We start from the raw sequence: 27,158 nt of genomic DNA, 5'->3' as shown, positions 1-27,158 counted from the left end.
TTTTCAATGGAGGTGATCTTTGAAAAGGAAAACACACACACCAGGCAAATAATTCCTATAAACTGCAAAGCCATGCTGTGTTATGTAAACAGTACCTATGAAGAGGAAATGATATCCAGTACATCGTACAAGTATATCTTTAATTTATAGTATCATGTGACACCTATGATGTACTTCTCATTAGCTCTTTTTTTAGTCACACTCAACCTATCATAAATGAACCATGAGAAGCACCTAAAACATTGTTCCCTTCTTCCAGCGGTTCTTCATCTCTGACATCTCATAAGCTGGTCTCTAGGGCTTTTTCATCACAGGGGGGTTTCCCACACAAGTGAATGTTCTGGAACTCCTCGTTGATCTCCAGCAAGGTTCTGCCTTTGGTCTCCGGGAGGATGAAGAAGACGTAGGTGCCGGCGAGCAGACACATGCAGGAGAAGAGCAGGAAGCAGAAGGACTCGAGCTCCACCTGCAGACACGAGGAGACAGGTGTGAAAGACCAGGGACTCACACTGCAGCGTAGGCAGGAAAAGCATCTCACCTCCTGTCATTCTGTCATTAAGCTCCTGCTCTATTGTTCCATTCAGAGCCAAGACACTTATCAGTTAAACCTCGATTCTTGCGATGTCTAAATTAGAGCTCACATGAACAGCTAGTTCATTCAGACGTGACCAAAGTTGTAAGTTGATGACTTACAAGGAGAAAGGGGAAGGCCAGGCCCAGGATAGCGAAGCCTAGCCAGCGCTGGATACCTACGAAGACAAACGCTGCTGGCCGGCATGACTGGATGAAAAGCTCATGGGTGAGAGAGGGCAACACTCCAGCTGTAGAAAGACCAAGGAGGAACACTATTCAGATCAACAACCACAGCCTTGGATGTGTATTACTGTAACTGTGATACCATGGAGGGTAGCATTCTGTCCAAATCCAATCCATAGCCATATTACATGTACTGTATTGTAGACATACCTGGTCCTCCACTATAGAAGATTATGAAGAGGAATATCAAGCCAACAGTGCTGTATGGAATCCAGTAGCTTTGGTCCTGGAAGCAGATACAAGACTCAGGTACATAAGGTCCTGGAAGCAGACACATAACAAGATAACTGAACATAAAGGGCCACACTTTAACGGTGACATTTGTGTCTGTTGCTCCCGCTGCTTACATATATAACCTATGTCACATTATTTTAGTATCAAAGTGAGGTAAGGTCCACAAATACATATCCAAACACCCCCAATTGCACACACACACACACACACACACACACACACTAGCCCCCTTCCGCCACAGAACTCAGAGGTCACCTTGAGGTTGAGCGTGGCGGTGATTAATACCATGATGGCCGACATGGCTCCAAAGCCCCCCCAGAGCAGCGGCCTCCTCCCCACGCTCTCGATCAGAAGGCCCTGGGGGACAGGGAGACACACAGAGAGCTGTGGCAGCCCTCTCACAGGGGAGGGAACCAGAACCCTGCCACAACTTTCCCCATCCATCTAACGCTGTGGTGCGAAGACAGCAGAGACAGCAGAGTTAAGAGGTCTCTGTGATGATTTATCGTCGGGAAGCCCGAGAGAGGCCGTGGCCTCTTAGTGACAGAGTCCACCTGTAGGGGAGCCATTGCTGCTGTATTTAGGGGACGATCTCAGCCGTTACAGTCCTGTTAGCGATACAATCTCTTTCGGTTGCTAGGGAAGGGCGAAATACCTCCTCTGCAGGTGTGACTGTGGTGTTCATATGTAAGCGGTGCATTTCCCCAGGACTCACACATGTGATAGAGGTGAGTACCTCAGCCGCTCCCACACCCAGCGTCACATAGCGGACCTTATCCTGGGGAATACCAGCGTTCAGAAAGATGTCATAGGAGTACACACTGATCTGAGGGGAGAGAGAGAGAGAGAGAGAGAGAGAGAGAGAGAGAGAGAGAGAGAGAGAGAGAGAGAGAGAGAGGGAGGGGGAGAGGGAGGGAGGGGGAGAGAGAGAGAGAGAGAGAGAGAGAGAGAGAGAGAGAGAGAGAGAGAGAGAGAGAGAGAGGGAGGGAGGGAGGGAGGGAGGGAGGGAGGGAAAAAGAGGGACAAAGTAAAGAAAAGAAGGTAAATTAGAGTGAATCAATCGAATAGAGTACATTTAGTTCCTCAGATTGTGAGATAAAGCAGCGTAGATAATGCCAGCCTGCTCCAGAGGAAATTTAAGGGTAGAGTTTAGCATCCTTACAGCTGAGAGACCACAGAACTGGATGCAGCCGTAGATGACCATCATGGTGAGCAGCTGCCAGCGTACACTCCTGTCTCTCAGCAGCTCCAACAGGCTCTTGGAGTGAACCCCCCTAATGGCAGTCTGCTCCATCACCATCTCTTGAATCTCCAGCTTGTAATCACCTCCCCCCCACAGACTCTGAAGCGCTGGGACACACACAAGCAATTCAGATATGTATGATCATCCAGCATGGCTCATAATGACAACAATCAATGATTACTATTGATTGTTCTTCCACAGGTACAGTCCTGCACTTTTTGTGGTTCATGTTGTTTTAATTTGTAAACTTGTATAACTGCATGCTCTTATGGGTCTTCCCTTTCGGCAATTGTATAGTTTTTTCACAATGTATGCTTCATGTTTTGGCTGCTTGCAATGTTTGGGACTACCTTGTTGTAATGATCAGTGACCTATGCTCTTTTGTAAAGCTCTCTCTTGGAAGTCGCTTTGGATAAAAGCGTCTGCTAAATGCATAAATGTAAATGTAATGTAAATGTAATGACTGTATTTTGTTTGGCAATACTTTAAGGGACTTAAACATGTAAATGTCAACTCAGATATTCTCCTACATTCAGTATAATTACGTTTTTTATACATTTGCATAGCACTCAGTGTTCCATTGTTTCAGTTATTGCAGTTGTTGCACTGTCCAAAGACCCTTTGGACAGTGGATTTCAGCATGAATGACTGTGCAGAAATATCCCAACCTTTTTTGCATGCCTCTGTGTCTCCTTTCTCTATTAATGAGTATCTGGGGGCCTCAGGAAAGAAGGGCAGGATGACCAGCTGAAGAACAGAGAAACATGTTGGGACACACAGGAGGATGTTCCACAAGTCCTCACGGCCAAGAATCTCCCTGAGAAAACACAATACCCACCGTCATGTCTATTCAACAAATCAATACATATCTGTTAACATTTTGTGTATTACATAATACTACATTGATTGGTTAACCACAAGCACAACGGAAAGCAACAATGTGGTGAAACTAGGGAAAGTCAGATGATGATTATACTGTACCTTAGACCAACCACTTGTCCTGCAAGTTTACCCATAGAGACAAAGGTAGCTGAGGTTAAAATGACTAAACCTCTGATCCTTTTGGGGGAACTCTCTCCCAAGTAAATGACATGGAGGTTTCCTCCTAAACCTGAGTTTGACACACACAAGTAACACTGACAGTCTGACATCTATGTGATTTTGTTGTAATAACAGATGATGATACAACTTTCCATTCAGGCTATATTAAGTTCTCTATGTTAGACCTACCTGCTGTGAATCCATACAGGAATCGTGCCACTAGGACCATCTCAAAGGAATTTGCTTCCTTGCTTGTAAACATGATCACTGAAGCAACAATGCTTATTACATTGTTGTAAATCGTGGCTCTCTTTCTGTAGATAAAACCAAGTTGTACATGGGCAACATTATATGTTTCTCCCGGTATACATTCAGTTAGATGGTTAATTCATTCGTTACATATTCTCTGTCCCAGAGGATGGTCTCTTTTGTGTTGAAAAATGGGCCAATTACCTCCCAAATGCCTCAGCTACACTTCGAACACTCACAGAGCCAAACAGCCCCCCTACAGCATAGATGGACACAACAGCTGACCAGATGAGGGTGACTGTCTGGGAAGCGGCAGGCTCCTCATATCTCCCAGACCAACTGCTATTGATGAAGCGTTGGATATACTGAAAACACATACGAGGTCAAAACAAGTGTTGTTTCCCTCAAGCAGTGATGGGAATTAACAAAGTACTTTTGTACTTAAGTAGATTTTTCTGGTATCAGTTTTACCATTTCTTTTTCTAACAACTTTTTACTTTCACTCCTTAATTTTTTTGGGTTAGGGCTCGTTACTTTAGTTTAAATCTGTATTTGGTGGCATGATCAATATGATTTCTTGTCATTTCAACACTGTTGTTACACTGTCATTCTGCAGAAATTGTGTAAATGTTGTATGTAACAAATAACATTTGTGTCAAGTGACTTTTATGCATGGACAAGTGAAACGCAAATGTACTTGTCCAAAGACAAGTGCCTCAAAAAGTTCATGTCAAGCCCTAGTTACACTGTTGTTACACTGTTGTTACATTGTTGTTACACGGTTGTTATACTGTTATTACACTATCATTACATTGTGATTACACTGTTGTTACATTGTTGCACAGTTGTTACTTAAGTATATGTCAGAGCCTATACTTATTTACTTCAACTTGAGTGAAAGTATTTTTAAACATGAGTATCTGTACTTCTACTTGAGTGAAGGATGTGTGTACTTTTGACATCTCTGCCTACAAGTTTGTGCCAAAACCTGCCAAGGTAGACATGTACTACAGCAGATGTTCATTTGGAATATTCTGAGTTGTGTGAAGTGTAACAAGATGGGGATAGTCATGAACCTTGAACAAACGGTGCATTCACCATCTGTGCCCTGCCAAGTAATCTAACAGCAGGTTAGCTTCTCACTCATCCTACTATTTTAGAAAGTACTGACACAATCATTTATATTCATGAGTGGATGGACTAGGACTATATCCCTCTTCCATGTATTCTCAACAACTGGTAGATTATACTGAATGAAGAAATGTTCATCTTACTGGTGAGGGTGAACTGAGGGCGGTGACATGAAATCCATTTTGAAAGGATCCTCCAATACCCAGAACTATGATGAACAACCAAGCATTCCCATGGGTCTGGAAGGGAGGACAAGAGAGGTGTGTGCTTCTCTGTCAAAATGAACTCATACCTTTATCACAATTTACCACATAAAAATGTTACACCACTAGATATTGTACTATAATTCTATAGGCTATAATTCTTTTGGGTATAATAATTTCTCACATCATAACAGGTTAAAATGTTGCTGAGTCATCGGCCTCCCATTACAAGGGTATTGCTGGCCAATTGCGTGTATCTATTGTAGATCATATTTAAAATTAAATCAATACAGCAAAATATGATCTAAACGTCTATTTCTTAATACTTGTTTTATGATAAAAACTCAGATTATTCTTGGGTTGCCTAATGTATTATTACGTAGTATTTTTACAATCAACATCGCCTTACATAATGAATACTGTTGCAATAAAATATAATTAAAGGTTTGATTACCAGTTGACTCAGAAAACCCTCCATTATGTCTCACTTGTGAAGTCCATTCAACACTCATGTACTCCTGATCTCATGTACATCCATTGAGCCCTGTTAGATATTGTAGGTGTGTGATTAATCTTTTACTTCTTCAAGGGAAGGAAGAGGAAACTATAACATCAAGCAGTCAGAGAGACAGTCTCATTGGTCATGTGTTTACTATTGTTTTCAATCCAATATGTAACGTTTGTTCGGGAAAACCCCCCCACAAAAACACGTTTGTCCATATTTTATTATATATATATATATATATATATATATATATATATTTTTTTTTTTACATTTTTTACTTTTAGTTCATTTATTGAAGATGCAGTCACATTTTCATCCAGCAGACGGCAGTAAATACATAACTGGACACGCGGCTCTAAATATGTCTTTGTCTTTCTTCCTCTCTGGTTGTTGGTCTGGCGGAAGTAGCAAGTTCAGTGTTTTTCTGTAGTCATCGTCGGCTGGCTAGTAGACGATAGCTTTTTGACTTATTTCTTAACAAAACATTTGTGTTTGTTTTGATTCTCTTTTATACTTGCAAAAATGCCGTTAGAGAATCTGGAAGAAGAAGGTTTGCCTAAGAACCCTGATCTTAGGATAGCACAGCTGAAATTTTTGCTCACGATGGATGGTCACCGACAAGATGCTAAAGTGAAGACGGAGCTCATGGACTCCATAAAAGAGAACAGTAAGTGGTGAATCACAAAATATCTCATGTTATTTAAAATGAAATATTTTACAAAGCACTGGATATCTTGTAATTTGCTAGCTTTGAGTAAAACATAAGTCTTGAACCCTGCTGTTGACAGTTGCCAACTAACAGCAGAGCTAGCCTAAGCTAGCCCAGATAGCACGCTAGGTAGCAAGCTAAAATGTTTAGCATGGGAAACAGCGCTTCTTGGCTACGTAGCTAGCAATATTCATAGCAAAATGACTTGGCATGTTGTGATGATGGTGTTCTCTTGTTTTAGACATGGCACCTTACTACGAGGGCCTGTGCAAGGACCTGAAGTGGCAGCTCGATACAGACTTGCAGAGCAAGATGAAGAAGGCCAATGAGGAAGAGCTTAAACGCCTGGATGATGTGCTTGAAGATGCGGAGAAAAACCTGGGCGAGAGTGAAATCCGAGATGCTATGATGGCCAAAGCAGAATACCTCATTAGAATTGGGGATAAGGTGCTTTAGATTTTTAAATGACATAAAATGTAACCATGTAATGAGCCTGACCTTTTGTCACCAGGTGTTTTGTCATTAACTGCAATGTGTGTTATGTCTTGGGTGTTGGGTCAGGAGGGTGCACTCACTGCCTTCAGGAAGACCTATGAAAAGACTGTTGCCCTGGGCCATCGACTAGACATCGTGTTCTACCTTCTGAGGATTGGACTCTTCTACATGGACAGTGACCTCATCACACGCAATACTGAGAAAGCCAAAAGGTAGTGTTTACCAACAAGTTGTACCAAAACACTCATATTCCATTATGATAAGCAACCTATCAACAGTCACACCACAGTGTTGAATGTTCACAGTTCCCCCTGTGTTTCTGTCTCTGCAGCCTTATCGAAGAAGGGGGCGACTGGGACAGGAGGAACCGTCTGAAGGTGTACCAGGGCCTGTACTGTGTAGCCATCAGGGACTTCAAACAGGCTGCTGAGCTCTTCCTGGACACGGTGTCCACCTTTACCTCCTACGAGCTCATGGACTACAAGACCTTCGTCACATACACAGTCTACGTCTGCATGATCGCCCTCAAGAGGCCTGACCTCCGTGAGAAGGTGGGTGATGGATGGGGCCTCGCTTCTACTCGTGGTGTTGTTACAAAACGTTAGAAACGTTTCTAACGTTTTCCGTTAGAAAACAACAAAAACAATGTAGGGAGTCAGATGGCTGAGCGGGTAGAGCGTCGGGCTAGTAATCTGAAGGTTGCCAGTTCGATTCCCGGCCGGTGCACATGACGTTGTGTCCTTGGGCAAGGCACTTCACCCTACTTGCCTCAGGGAGAATGTCCCTGTACTCACTGTAAGTCACTCTGGATAAGAGCGTCTGCTAAAATGACTAAATGTAAATGTAAGTCTAGATATAACAGCTATTGTTACAAAGTACAAAATGTGTGTGCAAATTCAAGCAGCTGCCATAACATGGTACTTGCAACTTCACAAAATGGACCTCACAAGGAACAATTCATGCAGAGGTCCTTATGTGACAGGACAAAAAGAGAGCAAAAGATGCAATGTGCGAATGCAATTTTCTGTGTGTGTGTGTGTGTGTGTGTGTGAGAACACAGAGGAGCCAGACGGTGATCTTAAAACAAGGACCAGCAAAACTGTAATTTTTTTACATCGTCTTCAAAGTTATTGCGAGATTATCACTAATATTCGATAAATCTCCCAACAATAGTTCAGGTGTGTTATATTTCAACTACTCTGCAATATGGAGACTGACAATGTGCTCCCCCCCTTCACAGGTGATTAAGGGAGCTGAGATCCTGGAGGTGCTTCACAGTCTGCCTGCTGTCCGTCAGTACCTCTTCTCTCTGTACGAGTGCCGTTACTCTGTCTTCTTCCAGTCACTGGGTAATTAACACTTTCAGATCAATATTCCGATCCGGCACCACTTCTGTTAATCCTGTCTTAAAGTTGTCGTATCCCTCTGGAGTCAAATTAAATGGGTGATATTTCTTTTTTTGCCCTTGTGCAGCAACGGTGGAGCAGGAGATGAAGAAGGACTGGCTGTTCGCCCCCCACTACCGTTACTACGTGAGGGAGATGCGGATCCACGCCTACAGCCAGCTGCTGGAGTCCTACCGCTCCCTCACCCTGGGCTACATGGCCGAGGCCTTCGGAGTCAGCACCGAGTTCATCGACCAGTGAGTCATGGCTGGACCATCTCTGGCACATTTGAATTAGGCTTAACCTAAGACTATGCTTTTAAAGTAAAATATTGCAGTTGACTAATATTACAATTGTTGTGGTTTTTGTCTCTCAGGGAACTTTCTCGATTCATAGCTGCTGGACGCCTCCATTGCAAAATAGACAAAGTGAACGAGATTGTGGAAACCAACAGGTAAATATGTTGTTTTGGATGATTATTAAGTTGGGAGTGCAGTTTCCAAATGCTGGATTGACAAGTATCAGAGCTCATTGGTGTATATATTCCTGTGTTTTTCAGACCTGATAGTAAGAACTGGCAGTATCAGGAGACCATCAAGAAAGGGGACCTGCTGCTGAACAGAGTTCAGAAACTGTCCCGAGTCATCAACATGTAGCATGGCCCATGTAGGAGTCGGCTGACGTCACGTGGGAGGAACACCTGGGGTTTTCTGTTGTACCAGTGTCCACACCAATAGTTTGTCTGAAAAAGTGACCCTTATATTGTGTATATAATTAAAAAAAATCTTTTCGGTGACCCAGTTTTGTTGAAGACTGAGCACACTTCTGGAAGTGATATCTGAATCTTGTTCAATCATCTGTGTGGTCCTGGGTAGATCTGTGTTCATCATGACCACTGTCTGATTTATCATGTAGCTGAAGTGTAATGCAATCCCATGTGAGATTAAATACAGGGTTCCTGCAGGTTTCAGTAAATCCAATTTAAGACTTTTTAAAGACAATTTAAGACCATAAAGATTGAAATTGAAGACCTACACGACACATTACCCCAAAATATTAAAATCAAAGAAATTCTGAGAAAAAAAAGTTTTTGTTTCAATGAATTCAGTCATTGAAAATGTATCATTTAATTTACAGATAAAGCAATCACATTAGTAACAATTTGTGGTGTAGTGGGTTTAGAACAAGGGCCTACACCACAACGACCTGGGTTCAAAACAAGCACAGTAGTGCCAAACGCATCTGTGGGCCCAGATCTCAGAAAGCCCACGCAGCGCACTCCCCGACTGTCCAGATCCCCTCTCACAACGGTCTTTCCAGGTACTCAACTGTCCCACCAGGAAAGGTTCAACCAAGAGCCTAAAAAGAAATGGTCCTTTTATCAGTTTTATCAGTCCACCAAACACTTCTTAATCTCAGGAAGATCCTCTAGTTTGGTTAGAAACAGAGTGCGAATTATACAATAATAATTGGGGGTGTCAGCTTCTTCTCCAGGGTGTTAAGTAATATTTACGATTATAGGTAAGAACGATAAATAAATGGAGCAACCCCCCTGACCTGTTCTTTTTACCTCTTTTGGGGTGTCCAAGTCTTAAATAGGGGGCCCAAGTCTTAAATAGGGGGGTCAAAGCCCCCCCGTAATTCGAACACTGGACTCTAGAGCTCCGCTTTGTAGGCTACGACTCAATACTTCTTTACTACGTTGTAATACATTTCTGCGGCCAACGTTTCTGGAAATGAACGAAGGTAAAACATTTTTGAGATCTAACAGATTTTTGAGAGCTTAAATTTAATTTAAGGACTTTTAGATTTTAAGACCCCACGGGAACCCTGTAAATAACAAAATGCTAAATAGTAAATCCTGTCATTTTTGGGAAAATAGTACTATAGAAAAGAGGCCAAGACAGTTTACTTTTCATATAAATAGCAGTATAAATTATTTTTATTTACAGAAACCTGTTACAAAACAAATAGACTATACAATCTTTTTCTTTAAATATTAAGTAAATCTAACCTAACATGTTTTGTTCATGAATTACGTAGCAGCCAATACACAGAAGTCCAGCTGATCAAATTATTTTGATAATGTATACAAAAAAGGAAAATCATCTATACACGCTTTTACATAGAAGTATATACTTGGGAATTTCCTCCCACAAGCAAGTTGTGTTCTCTCACTTTCACATTCCAAGTATATGGTGCTTGATGGATAATATATATATAAAAAATCTTTGCAACGTTTCCATTACATGAAAACAAGGTCAAGAGTTGTCAGTGGAGTTCAAGGGTAAACAAAACTAAACCTGTGACCAACAAATTATAGTAGACCTAGGAAAGTCAGCAAGCTCAGGTCTGCCTAGAAATCTAGACTTCTCTCATCATGGAAAACTTTGATAAAATAAAAATAACACTGTTGCTAAACAGCTAGCTGACAGGTTTGACCACATTTAGAGTTCATAGGCAGATTTGAAAAGCAAGCTCCTAAAACACTTTGAACATTCAAGTAAGGTAAAACTTAAAAACGACAAAGCTGTCCTTAAACAGTCGGTGAGAAACAAATTCAGGCACTTATTTTATTATTTTCTAAAAGCGGCAAACTAAGAATTTCTTTAAAAAGCTGTGATTCAAATTACAATGTTTGGCAACAATGAGGCAAGCAGTCACACTGTTTGAAGTGTTCCATCTTCCTTTCTTTAGTGATTGCTTTAATCCCTTCAGCCTTCAAGGAAAATAAGTGTTTCAATTGTGAAATGTTTTAAATCGTCTTCAACAAAGTGAATGACCGACTCCATGGAAATTGGTTAGAAAACAACCACGCTTTAGCCTCGGGGCATAACAGGCTATGTGGGTCACAAAAAAAATAAAAAATAATGTTTTTGATTCAGAGGCAACTTAATAGTAAAAGCACAGGTGACACCTTGAACAATGTAAATAATGTCTTCTGTCAAACTCTCATGCCACAGAGACAACCCCTTCACCTTTATACAGGAGATCAGTACATGATTCATGAGATGCTTCAATCTCTAGTTAAGAGACGTATTGCATTACAGACTTGGCAGTGAACCACTTCAAATAAACAGGTTTTTAAACTTGTCACCTAATTTACTAAATAAATAATAAGGATCTTAATTGTACCAAAAATTGTGTGTAAGAAAATTCCTGTGCAAAAATACATATTCCAATATGTACAATTCGAATAAAAAATATGTATTCTCAAATAGGGATACTTCAGTATTTGTTCAATACATAAGAAAAAGTCTAAAGTAAGATATAAAACACTTGTCTCCTCTGCTGTGTTTTCTGTCTGACATCAGTGGCGTAATAGAAATTGACTAGAGATACTATCAGTTAGTAACCCAATCTGAAGCCATCTCCATGAATCTCGCACCAAAACACCACTTGCCTCCAGGAAAGACCAGCTCAGAAAGACAGGGTGCATGTGTGACCAGATTAAGACAGAAATCTGTCTGGCTGTCTGACCTGACAAGACTTAACCCCATACACTCAACAATCACACAACTGTGAAGACATGTCAAAACCCGGACAGCTATGACTGGTGTGATGTTACGTCTTGTTCTACAGACCAGAAGCCCGGTCAATGGCCGTCAGACAAAAACTGAACGCAACCAGACAATGTAGTGTCATTAGATATCATGTGGTAGGGCACCTTGTTAGTGGTTACACACTAAAGTCACTGAAATGGATGGCTGCCTTTGGCTAACATAAAGGGCAAGTAAGCACAACTTGGTTAAACTTCTTCAAACTAAGTAGTGGGTTTAGTGCTGTTCACAGTTGGGAGTAGGACTGTTGTGGCTCTTCAGAAATGAAAAGTTTTAGGAAAACACATCCTTAAAAACTAGCTATTCCTCTTTGACTAAAGTTAAAAGAAATACATGTCAAGATTCAACATCCTTTTTCCACATTTGCATGCAAAACTGTCTGTCTGCCCCATGTCTACACACAATGGACTGGCCTCCTTATTTCTACAAAGAATTTGTGTAGTTCAATTTTAGCAAAAAAGAAAAAGCTAATATCAAACAAAAAAAGGTAACACTTGCATAATTATTTGTGTCACAGACCAATGACTGGATCTGCTTCTGGCTACTCTACATAACCTCAGGTTACGTATTCACATGTCGCCATGATTCAGACTAATAGAAAGGAATAACCGTGATTGTATTTGAAGTGTTGCAACTGACAGTTTCTACTCCTCCTGCCCTCTCCAAGGCCTCTGAGATCAGGCGCTGGGGGTGTTAGTTAGAATTTCCAGTAGTCCAGCAGAATCTGACATCACACGCACTTGCGTACACACACACACACACACACACACACACGGAAGAGATTGGTGTGTTGGATCTCCAGTCACTCCCAGTCGTTCTTGTGCCAGCCCTTCTTCCTGAAACCCCGGAACGCAGGCTTGAGGTCTGAGGGCCGACTGCTCCTTCCTCCTCCCCACAGGAAGGTGTCACACTACAACACTGACAGGGGTCTACGCTGCCCCAACGCCCCTCATAGCACCCTCACATGGCTTTGGGAGAAAATGTTCCACGATGACGTCACTGGGCTGTCCAGATCATCTCCACCCTGAGGATCATGGGAAGCTGAGAGTAACGCAGATTTAGAAGGCCTCGTACAGTCTCCGCCTGCTGCTGCTCCCTGGCCCTGGCCTCAGCCTCAGCCCTGGTCCTGGCCTCAGCCTCAGCCCCGGCCTCAGCCCTGGTTCTGGTCTCAGCCCGAGGTTCCATACAGAGAACACAGCCACCGCTGTCAGGGACGGGCCTTAGGCTGGAGGAAGACACACAACAGGTCAAGGTGAGGAACTGTCAAATATAAACAACTGATGAAACACAGTACAGCAATTAGCTTACAGGAAATGACACGTGTACAGCAAGTGTGAATACCCCCCCTTGTGCAGCACAGACACCAACCCACCTGATGAATGAGGGAGTTGTTGGGCAGCCCTGGGGCTCCTGGGATTGTGCGGCCATGTTTGCCGTGGATATTGTTGATGGCGGGGGACTTGGCCACCTTGGGCCTTCCTGGCCCCGCCCCACCGACTCCTCCCCCCAGGCCGCCCGCTCCTCCTCCTCCTCCACTGTTGAGGGAGCTGGTCGCAGGAGACCCCTTACGCTTCTTTCCCTCAAGGCGTCCATCCGTGTGGTGGGCGTGGCTGAAGGCCGTGTGGTGATCTGATTGGTGGTGGACGAAGGGCCCCAACGAGAGCGTGGAGTCGCTGCTGTTCATGACTACGCTCATCCTCTTGATGGACTCGGCCGGGCTGCCGGAGGGGGGTCCCCGCGCCGAGGGGCCAGACGCCCCCGCCGACCCCCCCGAGGGCTCGGCCTTCAGGCTGAGGGAGTTGGTCCGCACGGTGGGCCCGCAGTTCAGCCCCACGCTGTGGACGCCGCTGTGAGACGAGGAGGAGGAGGGGGGGGCGAGCGAGGCGTGGTGGTAAGTGCTACCTGAGCTTCCCGTGGTGGTGTTTGCACAGTTCTTCTTGAAGGATGAGGCGGCGTTGGGGGACGAGTCTTGGTTGTACGGGCCTTGAGATGAACTGAGGAGGGAGCTGTTCTTCCTCTTCTTCCCCGAGCTGAAGCCAGCGTTGCTGTTGGCCCCAGCGCTGCCCCCGCTGGCGGAGTTCGATATGGCAGGTGTGGAGGAGGCCGAGGAGGACTCCCTGGGCCTGAAAGACGACTTGCTGCCCGAGCGCGACTTCAGCGCCCGGCCCGGCGGGACAGAGGAGGAGTGGGCTGAAGGCATCTGCGGCGACGAAGACACTTGTCTGGCCTGCACGCTGCCGTAGGCCGGGTGCTCGCTCCCGCCCTGCGGGGAAGCTCGGGCGTTTAAGGTGGTCCCGTACGAGAGCGCCAACTTGCCGTCGTAGGACTGGGCGTAGGAAGGGGGCGGGGGGGCCACGGGAGGGCTGAGGAAGCCTGAGGGAGGGATGCTACCATGGGAGTTTGTGCTTGTCCTGTGGGCCGGCACAGACGAGGAGACGGAGGAGGAGTTCTCCAAGGCCAAAGGGATTTTCCTACAGGAGGAACACGTGACAGACAGACAAGTTCATCCTCAGATACCCCACTGTGAAGATGGGAATACACAAAACACAGTAAAGCAAGTTAAAGGGAGTTCTGGAGGGAGGGACACAGCCTTACTTCCACATCTGAGAGTTGACATGCTTGTCCATCATGGCTGTGAGCGCACATCGCACGCGGTCCCAGCGCCGGTCGAAGGAGTAACAGCTTCTCCCAAACAGGTGGCTTCCAAAGGAGCAATACTGAGAGAGGAGGGAGGACGTTGGATCCAGGTAAGGTGGTTATTTGTAAGGCTTTACAAACTTTAACGAAGCCTGCATGCTGGGGGGGTAAACTACACAGAGAACACAGGTCCCTTTGTGTGTAAAATCCACGATGGCAGAGAACCGATTAATACACTGAATTCAAATGTCCCTGCATGGCTACTTGATTGTTTTAATCCCCAACAATCTCTCAAGCAAAAGGTTGAGGTTAGTATGCTACTAGCCTTCCTCTAAAATAAGTGCCACCATTTTATAGCGGGCAGTATTGGGTTTCATGCTACTGTAGTTCTAAAACGTGATCTATTTTGTCAGATTCTGTTTGGACATGAACACAGAGTGTGACTTACAGAGGCCGGCCGAGGGTGATAACCTGAATAGTGACAGTCCAGTCTGTCCGATCCCTCCTCCCTCTCCTCGTTCTCCCCCTCGTCACTGGAGGGCCGCGACACCCCGTCGGTGGCCGGGGTGGGGTGGTGGGGTGACTCGTGGAACAGAGGGGGATCCCCCGGGCCACCCCCCCCTCCGTGAGAGATGCTGCTGTTCAGTCTAATAGGAGAAACACAAACACAAGAGTCACTACCATACTGACGAAGACAGGACAACTGGCTGCCGTGGCATTTGGAACATTCTTGTTGGTAGTTCCCCTCGCGGGCTCACCGTGGAAGACCAGGATTGTGAGGTTTGGGTTTGCAGAGCGGGAGAGGCTTGGTGGCGTCGCTGGCACCGTTGCCGTGGGCCACTTGGTGGGTGTCGTGGGCAGCGAGGCGGGAGGGGGAGGGGTGGGGCTCCCTGAGAGGGGGGGGCTGCTGGGGCTGGGGGTGCTGAAGTTCCCGCTCTCTGGCTTTGCTCTTGTGCTCGGCCAGTAGCGTGTCGAAGCGCTTCCTCCGGCCCAACACTGCCCTCCGCTGGCTTAAGGAATGTGTCTGCAGGGAAAGATGGAGGGAAAAGGTCAGGGAGATATAGTTTAACGAAGAACAACTTTAGAGCTGAGACAAAAAACAAAAAGATGAGTAAAACAGACAGCGAACTCGGTACCTTGCATGTTAGAGATCTTGTGCATGGCTTCCGAGCAGTCATATCCAGAACCCCACAGTGGATGTCTGGATTGAACTCCCGTTCTGATGAAAAATGAGAGAAACCGTGGTTTAATTGTCTGTGGCATGACTACTAGGGGTGGGAATCTTTTTGTAGCTCACGATTTGAATCGATTACTGGGGTCACGATTCAAGAAAAAATGTATTCAAGATTTTTCAGAGATAAAATATATATATATATATATACAGTGCCCTCCAAAAGTATTGGAACAGTGAGGCCAATTCCTTTATTTTTGCTGTAGACTGAAAACATTTGGGCTTGACATCAAACGATGAATGTGAAACCAGAGATCAACGTTTCAGCTTTTATTTCCAGGTATTTACATCAGGATCTGATGCACAAATTAGAAAATATCACCTTTTTGTTCGAACCCACCCATTTGTCACGTGAGCAAAAGTATTGGAACATGTGACTGACAGGTGTGTTTTGTTGCCCAGGTGTGTCCTATTACATACATTATTCAATCAATAAATACCACTGAATGTCTACACTCAGGTTCAGATTGGGTAAGATAGGTTTTGTCTATGCAGACTGTATTCAGAGGTGAAAACAACATGAAAACCAGAGCGCTGTCTTTGGGTGAAAAACAAGCAATTGTGAGTCTTAGAGAAGATGGAAAATCAATCAGAGCCATTGCAGAAACATTGGCCATAGCCAGTACAACCATTTGGAATGTCCTGAAGAAGAAGAAAACTACTGGTGTACTAAGTAACAGACGTCGAACAGGTAGACCAAGGAAAACATCAGCAGTTGATGACAGAAACATTGTGAGAGCTGTAAAGAAAGACCCTAAAACAACTGTTAGTGAGATCAGCAACAACCTCCAGATGGCAGGAGTGAAGGTATCACTATCTACTGTTCGCAGAAGACTTCATGAACAAAAGTACAAGGGCTACACCAGAAGATGCAAACCACTCATTAGCAAGAAGAATAGGAAGGCCAGGCTGGAATTTGCCAAAAAGTACAGAGATGAACCTCAAAAATTCTGGGACAAAGTTTTATGGACTGATGAGACAAAGATTAACTTTTACCAAAGTGATGGAAAGGCTAAAGTTTGGAGAAAGAAAGGAACTGCTCATGATCCCAAACACACAAGCTCATCTGTGAAACACGGTGGAGGTAATGTCATGGCTTGGGCTTGCATGGCTTCTTCTGGGACGGGCTCATTAATCTTCATTGAGGATGTAACACATGATGGCAGCAGCAAAATGAACTCGGAAGTCTACAGAAACATTTTGTCTGCCAATTTAAGGAAAGATGCAACCAAACTGATTGGCAGAGCCTTCATCATGCAGCAAGATAACGACCCAAAACACACTGCCAAAACAACAAAGGAGTTCATCAGGGGCAAGAAATGGAAGGTATTAGACTGGCCAAGTCAATCTCCAGACTTAAACCCTATAGAGCATGCATTTTACCTGCTTAAGAGGAGACTGAAGGGAGGAACCCCACAAAACAAACAACAACTGAAAGAGGCTGCAGTGAAAGCCTGGGAAAGCATCAAAAAGGAAGAATGCAAAAGTTTGGTGACGTCAATGGGTCACAGACTTGCTGCAGTTATTGAAAGCAAAGGATTTGCAACTAAATATTAAGTCTTATTCACTTAAATATGTTTTAAGTATATCTGTTCCAATACTTTTGATCACATGACAAATGGGTGGATTCAAACAAAATGTGATATTTTCTTAGTTGTGCATCAGATCCTGATGTAAATACCTGGAAATAAAAGCTGAAACGTTGATCTCTGGTCTCACGTTCATTATTTGATGTCAAGCCCAAATGTTTTCAGTCTACAGCAAAAATAAAGGAATTCGCCTCACTGTTCCAATACTTTTGGAGGGCACTGTATATATTTTAAAACATAATAAATAAATACAAATTGATTAACATAAATTTGTGAATCTATCTGAATCGCTAGCAGACTGAATCGCGATTCAAATGTGAATAGATTTTTCCCCCCACCCCTAATGACTACTATTTGATGTTGCGTCAAAGAGTGCAACCACAACGTTTAGGAGAAGGGTCTCTCTACCTGACAGTCTCTTGTAGAGGTGACGTCTGCTACTGGCACTGTTGTCCTGCTTCTTCTCCAGACTGGGCACGGACAGGGAGAGGTGGCCCTTGCCGTTGGGGATCTGGCTAGGGGTCAGCTGGGGAGCCTTTGGTATGGAGGAGCAGTTAAGGCCTGGCTTGATGGGCGAGGAGGAGGAGCTCACAGTGGCGCTGGAGGAGGTGAAGGAGGAGGGCGGGGCCAGAGGGGCCTGTATAAGCTTGGCAGACGAGTCCACTTTCAGATGCATCTTCTCCACGTTGACTGCAGGGCTGTGAAAGAGAGACCAACGTTGGAGAGGGAGGATTGAGGAGGGCACAGACGACAGGGAGGAGTGAGGAGGGCACAGACGGCAGGGAGGAGTGAGGAGGGCACAGACGACAGGGAGGAGTGAGGAGGGCAGAGACGGCAGGGAGGAGTGAGGAGGGCACAGACGACAGGGAGGAGTGAGGAGGGCAGAGACGGCAGGGAGGAGGGCACAGACGGCAGGGAGGAGAGAGGAGGAACAGACGGCAGGGAGGAGGGCACAGACGGCAGGGAGGAGTGAGGAGGGCACAGACAGCAGGGAGGAGTGAGGAGGGCAGAGACGGCAGGGAGGAGTGAGGAGGGCACAGACGACAGGGAGGAGTGAGGAGGGCAGAGACGGCAGGGAGGAGGGCACAGACGGCAGGGAGGAGGGCACAGATGGCAGGGAGGAGAGAGGAGGAACAGACGGCAGAGAGGAGGGCACAGACGGCAGGGAGGAGTGAGGAGGGCACAGACAGCAGGGAGGAGTGAGGAGGCAGAGACGGCAGGGAGGAGTGAGGAGGCACAGACGGCAGGGAGGAGTGAGGAGGGCACAGGCGGCAGGGAGGAGTGAGGAGGGCATAGACGGCAAGAAGGAGTGAGGAGGGCACAGATGGCAAGAAGGAGTGAGGAGGGCACAGACGGCAGGGAGGAGTGAGGAGGCAGAGAGGAGTGAGGAGGGCACAGACGGCAGGGAGGAGTGAGGAGGCAGAGACGGCAGGGAGGAGTGAGGAGGGCACAGACGGCAGGGAGGAGTGAGGAGGGCACAGACCCAAAGACAGGGAGTGATGGGAAACCATAAATCATATTTAGAATTCAAAGACTTCAGTTAAAATAACCTCATTTTAAATTGACAGGATGGGCAGCAAAATTGCCCAATCAGCATTTGGTATTCACCAAAGGCTGAATTTCAACACGTTTTGAGCGGCCGCAAATTGACTTGGCAAACACAACAAAGCGGGGCTCAGATAATTGTAGGATAGTGTCAGTAAACCTCAGAGGGAAGCCCACTTCTAAAGAGCAGCAGGAGAACACCCTACAAGGCAGAAGACCCCCCTCAGCAGATCACACGCAGTGTGTCGGCCTCTTATATGAATGAGGCCCTTCAAAAAGAAGTCTGTTAAGATCAAAATTCAACAAGACACCACATTACTGGGTTGAGCACGGTTCAGCACTAAGTCGTTTAACATTTCTGTTGACTGTCAGTGGGGGTTTAATCCCGCTCCCAGGGTGAGACAGGGCAGGTCTCTGGTGATGGCCCTCTTACATTTTATCAGGCAGCACCCGGAATGGGGGGAAGTGGGGCCTGCGCTGGATGCCTGGCAGCTTCTCTTTGGCTGGTTTGAGGAGTTTGGAGTTGGAGACACTGGTCCCGCTGGAGGAGGTACGGCCCAGAACGCCCCCAGCCCCCGGCCCGCTCCCGGCCCCCGGCCCGCTCCCTGCCCCGCTGGCTCTGTTCCTGGGCAGGGCTGACAGGGAGAAGGCAGAGGACTGGGCTAAGGTTGAGGGAGGCTTGCTGGCCGAGCTGTGTCTTCTCTCTGGTAGGAGACAGGAGGAAACACAAAATGAATATAGAAACAATCCGACTTGCACTGGTTTCATAAAGTCGCCTTTCGTCCGGCGCGAGCCCATGTCACTTGAGTTACTGAAAGCCAAGGGCTTGAGTCAGAAAATGAACAAAGTAGTGAAACTATATACTTCTTAATGACATACAAATGCAGTGAAAGCAACATTTCAAAAGGCAGCCAGCCAAAATAACCCAGTACAATATGATATATACGATGTCTGCCAACCAACTGTGCCTGAAATAGCTCAAGTAACCCACAGGTCGGGTGCTTGATTTCCTGTCAGCAGCTACACTGTGGATTGATAAAAGCCAGAAGTGGCATCAGAGAAGAATAGAACAATAGAGAATAGACTTGTACTGAGAGGAAAGACCGAAATAGAAAAGATAAATACAGAACAGAAGGCTCAGAGCTTCTCTTAAATCAAATCTACATAGTGACTACTCTTCCTGCTTGGGATTGGGGCATCACAAAGCGTGTGACAGGTTGAACCACCGAGAGCCCACACCAGGCCCTCTCCCACACCAGGCCCTCTCCCACACCAGGCCCTCTCCCACACCAGGCCCTCTCCCACACCAGGCCCTCTCCCACACCAGGCCCTCTCTCCCACGCCAGGCCCCTCTCCAACACCAGGCCCTCTCCAACACCAGGCCCTCTCCCACACCAGGCCCCTCTTTCCACACCAGGCCCCCTCTCCCCACACCAGGCCCTCTCCCCACACCAGGCCCTCTCCCACACCAGGCCCCTCTCCCACGCCAGGCCCTCTCTCCCACACCAGGCCCCTCTCTCCCACACCAGGCCCCCTCTCTCCCACACCAGGCCCCCTCTCTCCCACACCAGGCCCTCTCCCCACACCAGGCCCTATCCCACACCAGGCCCTCTCCCACACCAGGCCCTCTCCCACACCAGGCCCTCTCCCACGCCAGGCCCTCTCCCACGCCAGGCCCCTCTCCCACGCCAGGCCCTCTCTCCCACACCAGGCCCCTCTCTCCCACACCAGGCCCCCTCTCTCCCACACCAGGCCCCCTCTCCCCACACCAGGCCCTCTCCCCACACCAGGCCCTCTCCAACACCAGGCCCTCTCCCACACCAGGCCCTCTCCCACACCAGGCCCTCTCCCACACCAGGCCCCTCTCTCCCACACCAGGCCCCTCTCTCCCACACCAGGCCCCTCTCTCCCACACCAGGCCCCTCTCTCCCACACCAGGCCCTCTCCCACACCAGGCCCTCTCCCCACACCAGGCCCTCTCCCACACCAGGCCCTCTCCCACACCAGGCCCTCTCCCACACCAGGCCCTCTCCCACACCAGGCCCTCTCTCCCACACCAGGCCCTCTGCCCACACCAGGCCCTCTCCCACACCAGGCCCCTCTCCCACACCAGGCCCTCTCTCCCACACCAGGCCCTCTCCAACACATGGCAAGCTGACGTGAAGCCTGAGGGGAGGAGGAAAGAAACACAGAAGGACACAGCCGTCCCAGACGAGGTACCGTTCCCTGACGCTCTCGTCTTTCTACAGAATAACTCCATGCCGCCATGTCAGAAAGCACACGCCGCATGTGTGAACGGGTGACTAGGAACCACCTGAAAAGAAACAACGGATAGGAAGAGGGGGAAAGAAAAAAAGAGCGAAGGAGACTAGCATGGAGGCTGTGTTGGTGTCTGTGTTGGAGGTGGCGTTGCTAGCTTGAAGCTCGATTCTGCTAGCCCTGTGCTTCCTCCTCGCAGGTTTGGGATGCTGGCCAAGGCTCAGGCTCTGTGGGGAGCAACACTACCTCCTTGGTGAGCTGCACAAACAGCAACTGGGTGGGGAGGGGAGGGCCGGGCGCACACAGCTGCCACTCCCAAACCCTGTTCCATCTCCCCATTCCCCCCACCACCCACAATCCCCCCTCTCCCTCTCTCTGCTCCGGTAACACGGCAACAGCCCCGGGCACTCTGCTCTACCTTCTCATTCAGACAGTGACAACACGCCAGGCCATCTCTCTCTCTCTCTCCCGCTTTCCAAAGCAAAGCTTCACACCCTAGGCATGTCTCTCTCTACCCAACCCATTCATGATATTCCTGCTCTCCCTCCCCCATCTCAGCAGCGGAACACCCCCAGGCCCTTACCTACCTCCCTCCCTCCCTCCGTCCCCCCCCCCCCTCCCCGCTTGGCTCAGCCCTGCTCAGTCGTTACTGCATGCCCTGCACGCACGCTCTCGGCAACCCCAGCATGACACTCCCACAATGCTTTGCCAAGAGCTTGTCACAGAGGTCCTGGCAAAGAGATGAAGGGAAATTAACCCACTAGACGAGGAGATGGGGTGGTTAGGATGGGGAGTCTAGTTTCAATCAGTTTAATGAGCAGCAGGCTCTTAGTTAGGGGGAATCCCTGGCGACACGAGAGACAGACTGTGAATGTGTTTGGCAACACAATCTACATCGCAACGCATCTACTGCTTGGATGACAATTTCGCCAAAGGTCCTGAGCATTTACCTCTACACGCATGGATATTTCTCATTCAACTTGATTAAGTTGATTTGAAGTGAACTGAGGAATCTGTCAATTGTTCCCTAAGGGTCTGTTGACACACAGCCTGTTAAAGAGTCTCACTGCACACAGCGCTGACTTCACACACACCACACATCTACATAGGCACGGATAGAAAACAAACACCTAGAGGAACACAGGTCCAACACCCAGAGGAACACAGCCCCAACACCCAGAGGAACACAGCCCCAACACCTAGAGGAACACAGCCCCAACACCTAGAGGAACACAGCCCCAACACCCAGAGGCCAGAGGACACAGCCCCAACACCCAGAGGAACACAGGTCCAACACCCAGAGGCCAGAGGAACACAGATCCAACACCCAGAGGAACACAGGTCCAACACCCAGAGGAACACAGCCCCAACACCCAGAGGAACACAGCCCCAACACCTAGAGGAACACAGCCCCAACACCCAGAGGCCAGAGGAACACAGCCCCAACACCCAGAGGAACACAGGTCCAACACCCAGAGGCCAGAGGAACACAGGTCCAACACCCAGAGGAACACAGGTCCAACACCCAGAGGAACACAGCCCCAACACCTAGAGGAACACAGCCCCAACACCCAGAGGAACACAGCTTCAACACCCAGAGGAACACAGCCCCAACACCCAGAGGAACACAGCCCCAACACCTAGAGGAACACAGCCCCAACACCCAGAGGAACACAGCCCCAACACCCAGAGGAACACAGCCCCAACACCCAGAGGAACACAGCCCCAACACCCAGAGGAACACAGCCCCAACACCCAGAGGAACACAGCCCCAACACCCAGAGGAACACAGCCCCAACACCCAGAGGAACACAGCCCCAACACCCAGAGGAACACAGCCCCAACACCCAGAGGAACACAGCTTCAACACCCAGAGGAACACAGGTCCAACACCCAGAGGAACACAGGTCCAACACCCAGAGGAACACAGCCCCGACACCTAGAGGAACACAGGTCCAACACCCAGAGGAACACAGCCCCAACACCCAGAGGAACACAGCCCCAACACCCAGAGGAACACAGCGCCAACACCTAGAGGAACACAGCCCCAACACCTAGAGGAACACAGCCCCAACACAGATGGGATTCTCAATGACAGAAGAGAGGGGTGAATCTAAGCTCCTGCTGGGAAACTGCTACACAGCTAACGGCTAGACCACGGTATCCACACCGCCAGCAGGACAATAAGCAGGGGCTGAATGTTACATGACCTTGTTCAAGAGCGCCCCTTTGGTGCCAGGCTGAGGCTTGACTCATTCACCCAGTGAACACTGGTGTCATTACTGCTAAGTGTTGTTCTGTGGTTCACCAAGCCGCTATTTATAACACTGTCCAGTTCATCAACAGCCTCTTTCTGGAGTAAATCTGACAGATATTGTTCACAGGAGCCACTCTGCAGCAGGGACAGATTCAGAGGCTGATTCACTGCTACTAACTGATACCACCTTGGGTGTTACCAGTTTGTTGCTGAACCGCTAACCACAAAGATGCTGTCACTCTTCAGTCATCTCCAGTGTTCCCTTCCACAGAAGACTGTTGAGTTTCCGTGTCTCCCCCTGGTGGACAGTCCTGAGAACAGCTGCACTGGCAACATACTTCTACATACTTCTAGTGAGAGATGAGTCTGACAACATGTTAAGGAACTCATAAGGAATGAAGTGTTCAAAGGCTATTTTGACCAAACGGACCAGTTAGAAGAACATAATACGGCCTACATGTCCATATGGGCATTGCTTGTCTGATCCCTTCTTGAAAATGAATCATTCAATCCACTCATGCATCAAGGAGACAAACAGAACTGTACAAAACGCTCAACAGGGAGTGTGGATCGACAGAGCCGTGAACATTTGTAGCCACAACAACAAAACCAAACTGAGAAGGAGAGTTCCTCCAAGTCCCTTCTCAACCTCCTGCCCCCCAGTCTTCTGGCTGTCTGGCTGTGGAGGAGCAGTTAATGAAGAACTACTGTTGATCCCAGTGTTTCCAGAGAGACCAAGCTCAGTAGTCACTAGACTACTTTCAAAGAAATCCACAACAGCGATACCTTGATTCGGAAATCCATAATATATCACCTCTTCCCCACAGCTATCTGGTCGCAGGTTCTTCCAAGAGTGTATCAAAGACATCTGGAAAACAATGCTAAAACGCTACATGAGGCAGCATTTCTACATAGGCGTGGACCTCAGAGGAGCCCATGAAATATTAACAGGAGAATTGTAAACACAGCAGCAGGCAGGAGAAATCAAAGGGCCCGGTCGCTCTGCTCTCATGTTACTGACGGGAGGGTGCAGAGGTGAAGAGGAGGGTGTGTGTGTTCCAAGACCCCAAGAGAGGGGTTGCTGTGTGAAATCCAAAGTCCTTGTGGGTGGTCTGCGTGTAACAGGGCATGGTCATGTGTGCTAAGGTGAGAGAGAAGGTGAGAGATCTTACCGTAATGTGCTTGGAAGGCCTGTGGTTTCACCACCTGACTGCAATGGCTGCACATGACCAGGTAGAAGTCATCTTGAGCAGGACACTGGCCAAATATGGGCATGTCTGTGAATTCAAATGGGAGAGAGAGAACAGAAAAGAGATTCAAATATGTAACGTTATATTCACAGGTATAAAGCAATGCCAACTTTACTTCCTACAACTGTCCTGAAATATCCCAGTTACCAAGATGGCAAAACCTGGAAAATTGAAGTACCCCAAAGTCTAACCCAGCACACAGCCCTTTACGGTGCTCGACCGAATTCAGAGAAAAGGGACTCAACCCAGTGATAAGGGCAAGGTGAGTGTAAGGTCAGAAGTCCAAAGGTTGAGCGTGCACACGCACACACCGTTGGCGATCTATTCCTTCTAGAAAGAATTGGAAAAAAGGGAAACTGCACGCATGGATACATGCGTCAAACCAGACACGTCCCTATATGACACCAACAGTTTAATTTGGAGAGCTGACCTTCTACACCAGCAGGCAACGGTCCCTAGAACAACCGTGCCACAGTGGAAATCACAGGAATGGCCCTGCAAGAGCCGGACGTGATCAAAACCTCCACCGCCACTAGCAGAATGACGACGAGCTAATTAAGGGGTATAATTAGGAGATCTCCCGAAGCGCTGTGAGGAGATGAGTGGAGGACTACTGCTCACCCCCCCCCCCCCCAAAAAAAATACGCCGCTGTCGAGGACCCTCCAAACAGCACAGACACAGTCTGGCAGCTGGGACCATTAGAGCCCACACAAAGACTACCTGTGTGCTCTCTGCCAGGTCACTTCCAGACTTGTATGGGTGAATTAAAAGCCTGGACACTACTTAACACAGGGTAAGTGTCTGGGTCCACTTTGACAAGTACCTGCTTTAGCAGCGAGACGCTCGTTTTCAGGGCTGTTGGTTCAGACAGGAGGAGAACAAAAGCGACTTCCGTCAGAATGCACAAAGAGCTGCAAACCAGATTACTGAGCTCTGTTTTTCCCAAATACTCTGTTGTTCTTTTTACATCCTTACGATGATTCAAATGGTTGTAAGACAGAAGACTCCTTCAGACCCTACAGCTGAATGTGACCACGATGGCTGTGACGTGTCTACTGGCCACCGTGTGGCTTTCTCTAGCCTCTTAGCTCAGTCCACCCTGATGAATCACCTCACCACTCTGCATTCAAAACACTGGCACTGCAGCTGAAACATGTTGACTTGAAAAGTGCCAGCACTTTCTACGTCACCGTGCCAGCCCTTTCTCCGTCTATTTTCTCCACCTTCAAAAGTAGCAGGGGAGAGAATGTCGGGACAGAGAGACTGAGAAACTAGTGACGAACGTAAAAAGTCAGAGAGACAGACATGGTAGGGAGACAGAAACTCTGGGTGAGAGACTGTGGGTGAGGGCGAGAGAGAGTAGATGGGGAAGAGAAAAGGTGGAAGAGGGAGAGAGTGTGCAGGAAGAGGAGAGAGAGCTGGTGGGGGGTAGAGAGTGTAGGAGGCGTAGAAAGAGAGATTGCGGTGCAGGTGGGGGGAGAGAGTGAGTGCAAATGAAGGGGAGAAAGAAAGAGTGAAGGTGGGGGGGAGAGGACAGAAGGTGGAGAGAGAGTATGCAGGTGAGTGGGGGGGGGGGGGGGGAGAGAGATTTGAGACAAAAGAAAGAGAGAAGGAGAAAAAGAGAGAGATTCAGTTAATTTCGCCATCCTTATCCATGGCAGTGATAAATGATCTAGGCACTAGGGCCTCTCCCAGCACACAAGCTGGCTGCACACACAGCACAGACACTGGGCACAACCTGAGCTGCTGGCACTACAGTTCCCAGGATCCTGCAGTCTTCTGAAAGTCCAAGAGGCTATATAAAAAGCACAGAAACAAATCCGGAGGCGAACAGTTACGTTGACATGTCTAGTGTGTGTTTGTGAGTCTGTCATCGGAACGGCTGTTCCAACAGGGGAGAGATCTGGTGAGTCATGGCAGGACTAGTCATCCACCGGGTAAGCCATAAAACACGCTTTCTCCCTCCCCCTCACACACACTTACACGTCAGATTGGCTGGTCTGAATGGCAATTTGCACAGAGACTAACAAGAATACCAAAAAGTATTTCCACCACACCAGAGATTGTGGTAAGGAGTATCGCAAAGCAAAGGTAGAAACCAACACAACCAGCATCTCTCTATACATGTCTCTCTCTCCTTTTAGAGAGCACAGCATTCTTAAATCCATCAACTCCAACAGGCTGTTCCCTAACCTGGGTCACACTCCATACCTGTTCTAAGTACTTATGTTTGTTATGCCAGGTTGATTTGGGTTGTCTTGTCCAAGAACTTCAGTGCACAGTGTGACCTTGTGTTGTTCTGTGTACCTGACAATAAAAGACTTGAAAATACCTCAGTGCAATTTCTTTGTTTCAAACATTGATATCAATAAGCAGGTCTGAAACCTCTGCAACTTTGTTATGGCGTCGTGCTTGTTCCAGTGTTCCTAAGGAGGACCGTGGAGGACTCAGTGCTGTGGAATGCTGCTGTGAAACAGCTCCATGCACAGCACTTCCTCCTCTGGGATTCCATGTGGGTGGCATGTGCTACAGCAGATCCCAACACCTCTACATCAGCCGTCTTCAGGACTCCCTTCTCTAGTGGTCGGACATGTAAACACAGCATCCTCGACTGAAACTCACTGTGAAGTGTTGTTGGAAGACATTATTAAGAACATTGAGGCATCTCTGGGGGTTGTCGCTAAGTGAATAATAGATTATATCACTTATGATGGCATGATTATATGACGCAATCCTGATCAATTTTCCCCACAGGCAGCATGTTGACTGGACAGGTACTCAGTTCGGAAGAGGGTTTTGGGGGAGCAGTATGTTGCAA

General features: G+C 47.6%; 3 protein-coding genes across 6 annotated transcripts in view; 1 reads left to right on the top strand and 2 right to left on the bottom strand.

Moving 5' to 3' along the window:
• The window catches only part of LOC124470733 (ataxin-7), a 38,879-nt gene that overhangs the window by 5,692 nt on the left and 6,029 nt on the right, over positions 1-27,158 (bottom strand). For 2 of the 3 annotated variants that reach the window (XM_047024765.1, XM_047024766.1), the window contains exons 5-13: positions 24,262-24,366; positions 19,007-19,277; positions 17,437-17,726; positions 15,345-15,427; positions 14,967-15,232; positions 14,657-14,855; positions 14,167-14,288; positions 12,944-14,042; positions 9,099-12,796 (exon numbers count right to left, since the gene is read on the bottom strand). In XM_047024765.1, coding sequence (XP_046880721.1) covers positions 12,779-12,796; positions 12,944-14,042; positions 14,167-14,288; positions 14,657-14,855; positions 14,967-15,232; positions 15,345-15,427; positions 17,437-17,726; positions 19,007-19,277; positions 24,262-24,366 — 2,453 coding nt within the window. In that variant the 3' untranslated portion in view covers positions 9,099-12,778. Of the gene's footprint in view, positions 1-9,098; positions 12,797-12,943; positions 14,043-14,166; positions 14,289-14,656; positions 14,856-14,966; positions 15,233-15,344; positions 15,428-17,436; positions 17,727-19,006; positions 19,278-24,261; positions 24,367-27,158 lie in introns of those variants that run through there. The other variant, XR_006956450.1, reaches the window with a different exon arrangement.
• slc2a9l1 (solute carrier family 2 member 9, like 1) lies at positions 127-5,483 on the bottom strand. 2 transcript variants are annotated; one of them, XM_047024771.1, is made up of 12 exons: positions 5,372-5,483; positions 4,858-4,953; positions 3,788-3,948; positions 3,524-3,648; positions 3,275-3,404; positions 2,962-3,110; positions 2,213-2,400; positions 1,766-1,876; positions 1,306-1,407; positions 967-1,042; positions 694-821; positions 127-466 (listed from the first exon to the last, which is right to left on the bottom strand). In XM_047024771.1, exons 1-12 carry the CDS (start codon positions 5,393-5,395, stop codon positions 281-283), a joined length of 1,476 nt encoding a protein of 491 aa, XP_046880727.1. In that variant the 5' UTR covers positions 5,396-5,483; the 3' UTR covers positions 127-280. The 2 variants fall into 2 exon arrangements, with proteins under 2 accessions (XP_046880727.1, XP_046880728.1); XM_047024772.1 differs by lacking the exon at positions 3,788-3,948 and having other exon boundaries at positions 5,372-5,453.
• psmd6 (proteasome 26S subunit, non-ATPase 6) lies at positions 5,812-8,807 on the top strand. Its single transcript, XM_047024773.1, has 8 exons — positions 5,812-6,089; positions 6,373-6,578; positions 6,693-6,838; positions 6,958-7,177; positions 7,867-7,975; positions 8,100-8,268; positions 8,388-8,465; positions 8,571-8,807. The coding sequence occupies exons 1-8, from the start codon at positions 5,945-5,947 to the stop codon at positions 8,665-8,667; spliced, it is 1,170 nt and encodes a 389-aa protein (XP_046880729.1). The 5' UTR covers positions 5,812-5,944; the 3' UTR covers positions 8,668-8,807.

The sequence above is a fragment of the Hypomesus transpacificus genome, chromosome 9 (assembly GCF_021917145.1).
Source record: "Hypomesus transpacificus isolate Combined female chromosome 9, fHypTra1, whole genome shotgun sequence".
In the NCBI taxonomy this organism is placed as follows: Eukaryota; Metazoa; Chordata; class Actinopteri; order Osmeriformes; family Osmeridae; genus Hypomesus; species Hypomesus transpacificus.
This window is presented reverse-complemented; position numbering and strand designations above follow the sequence as displayed.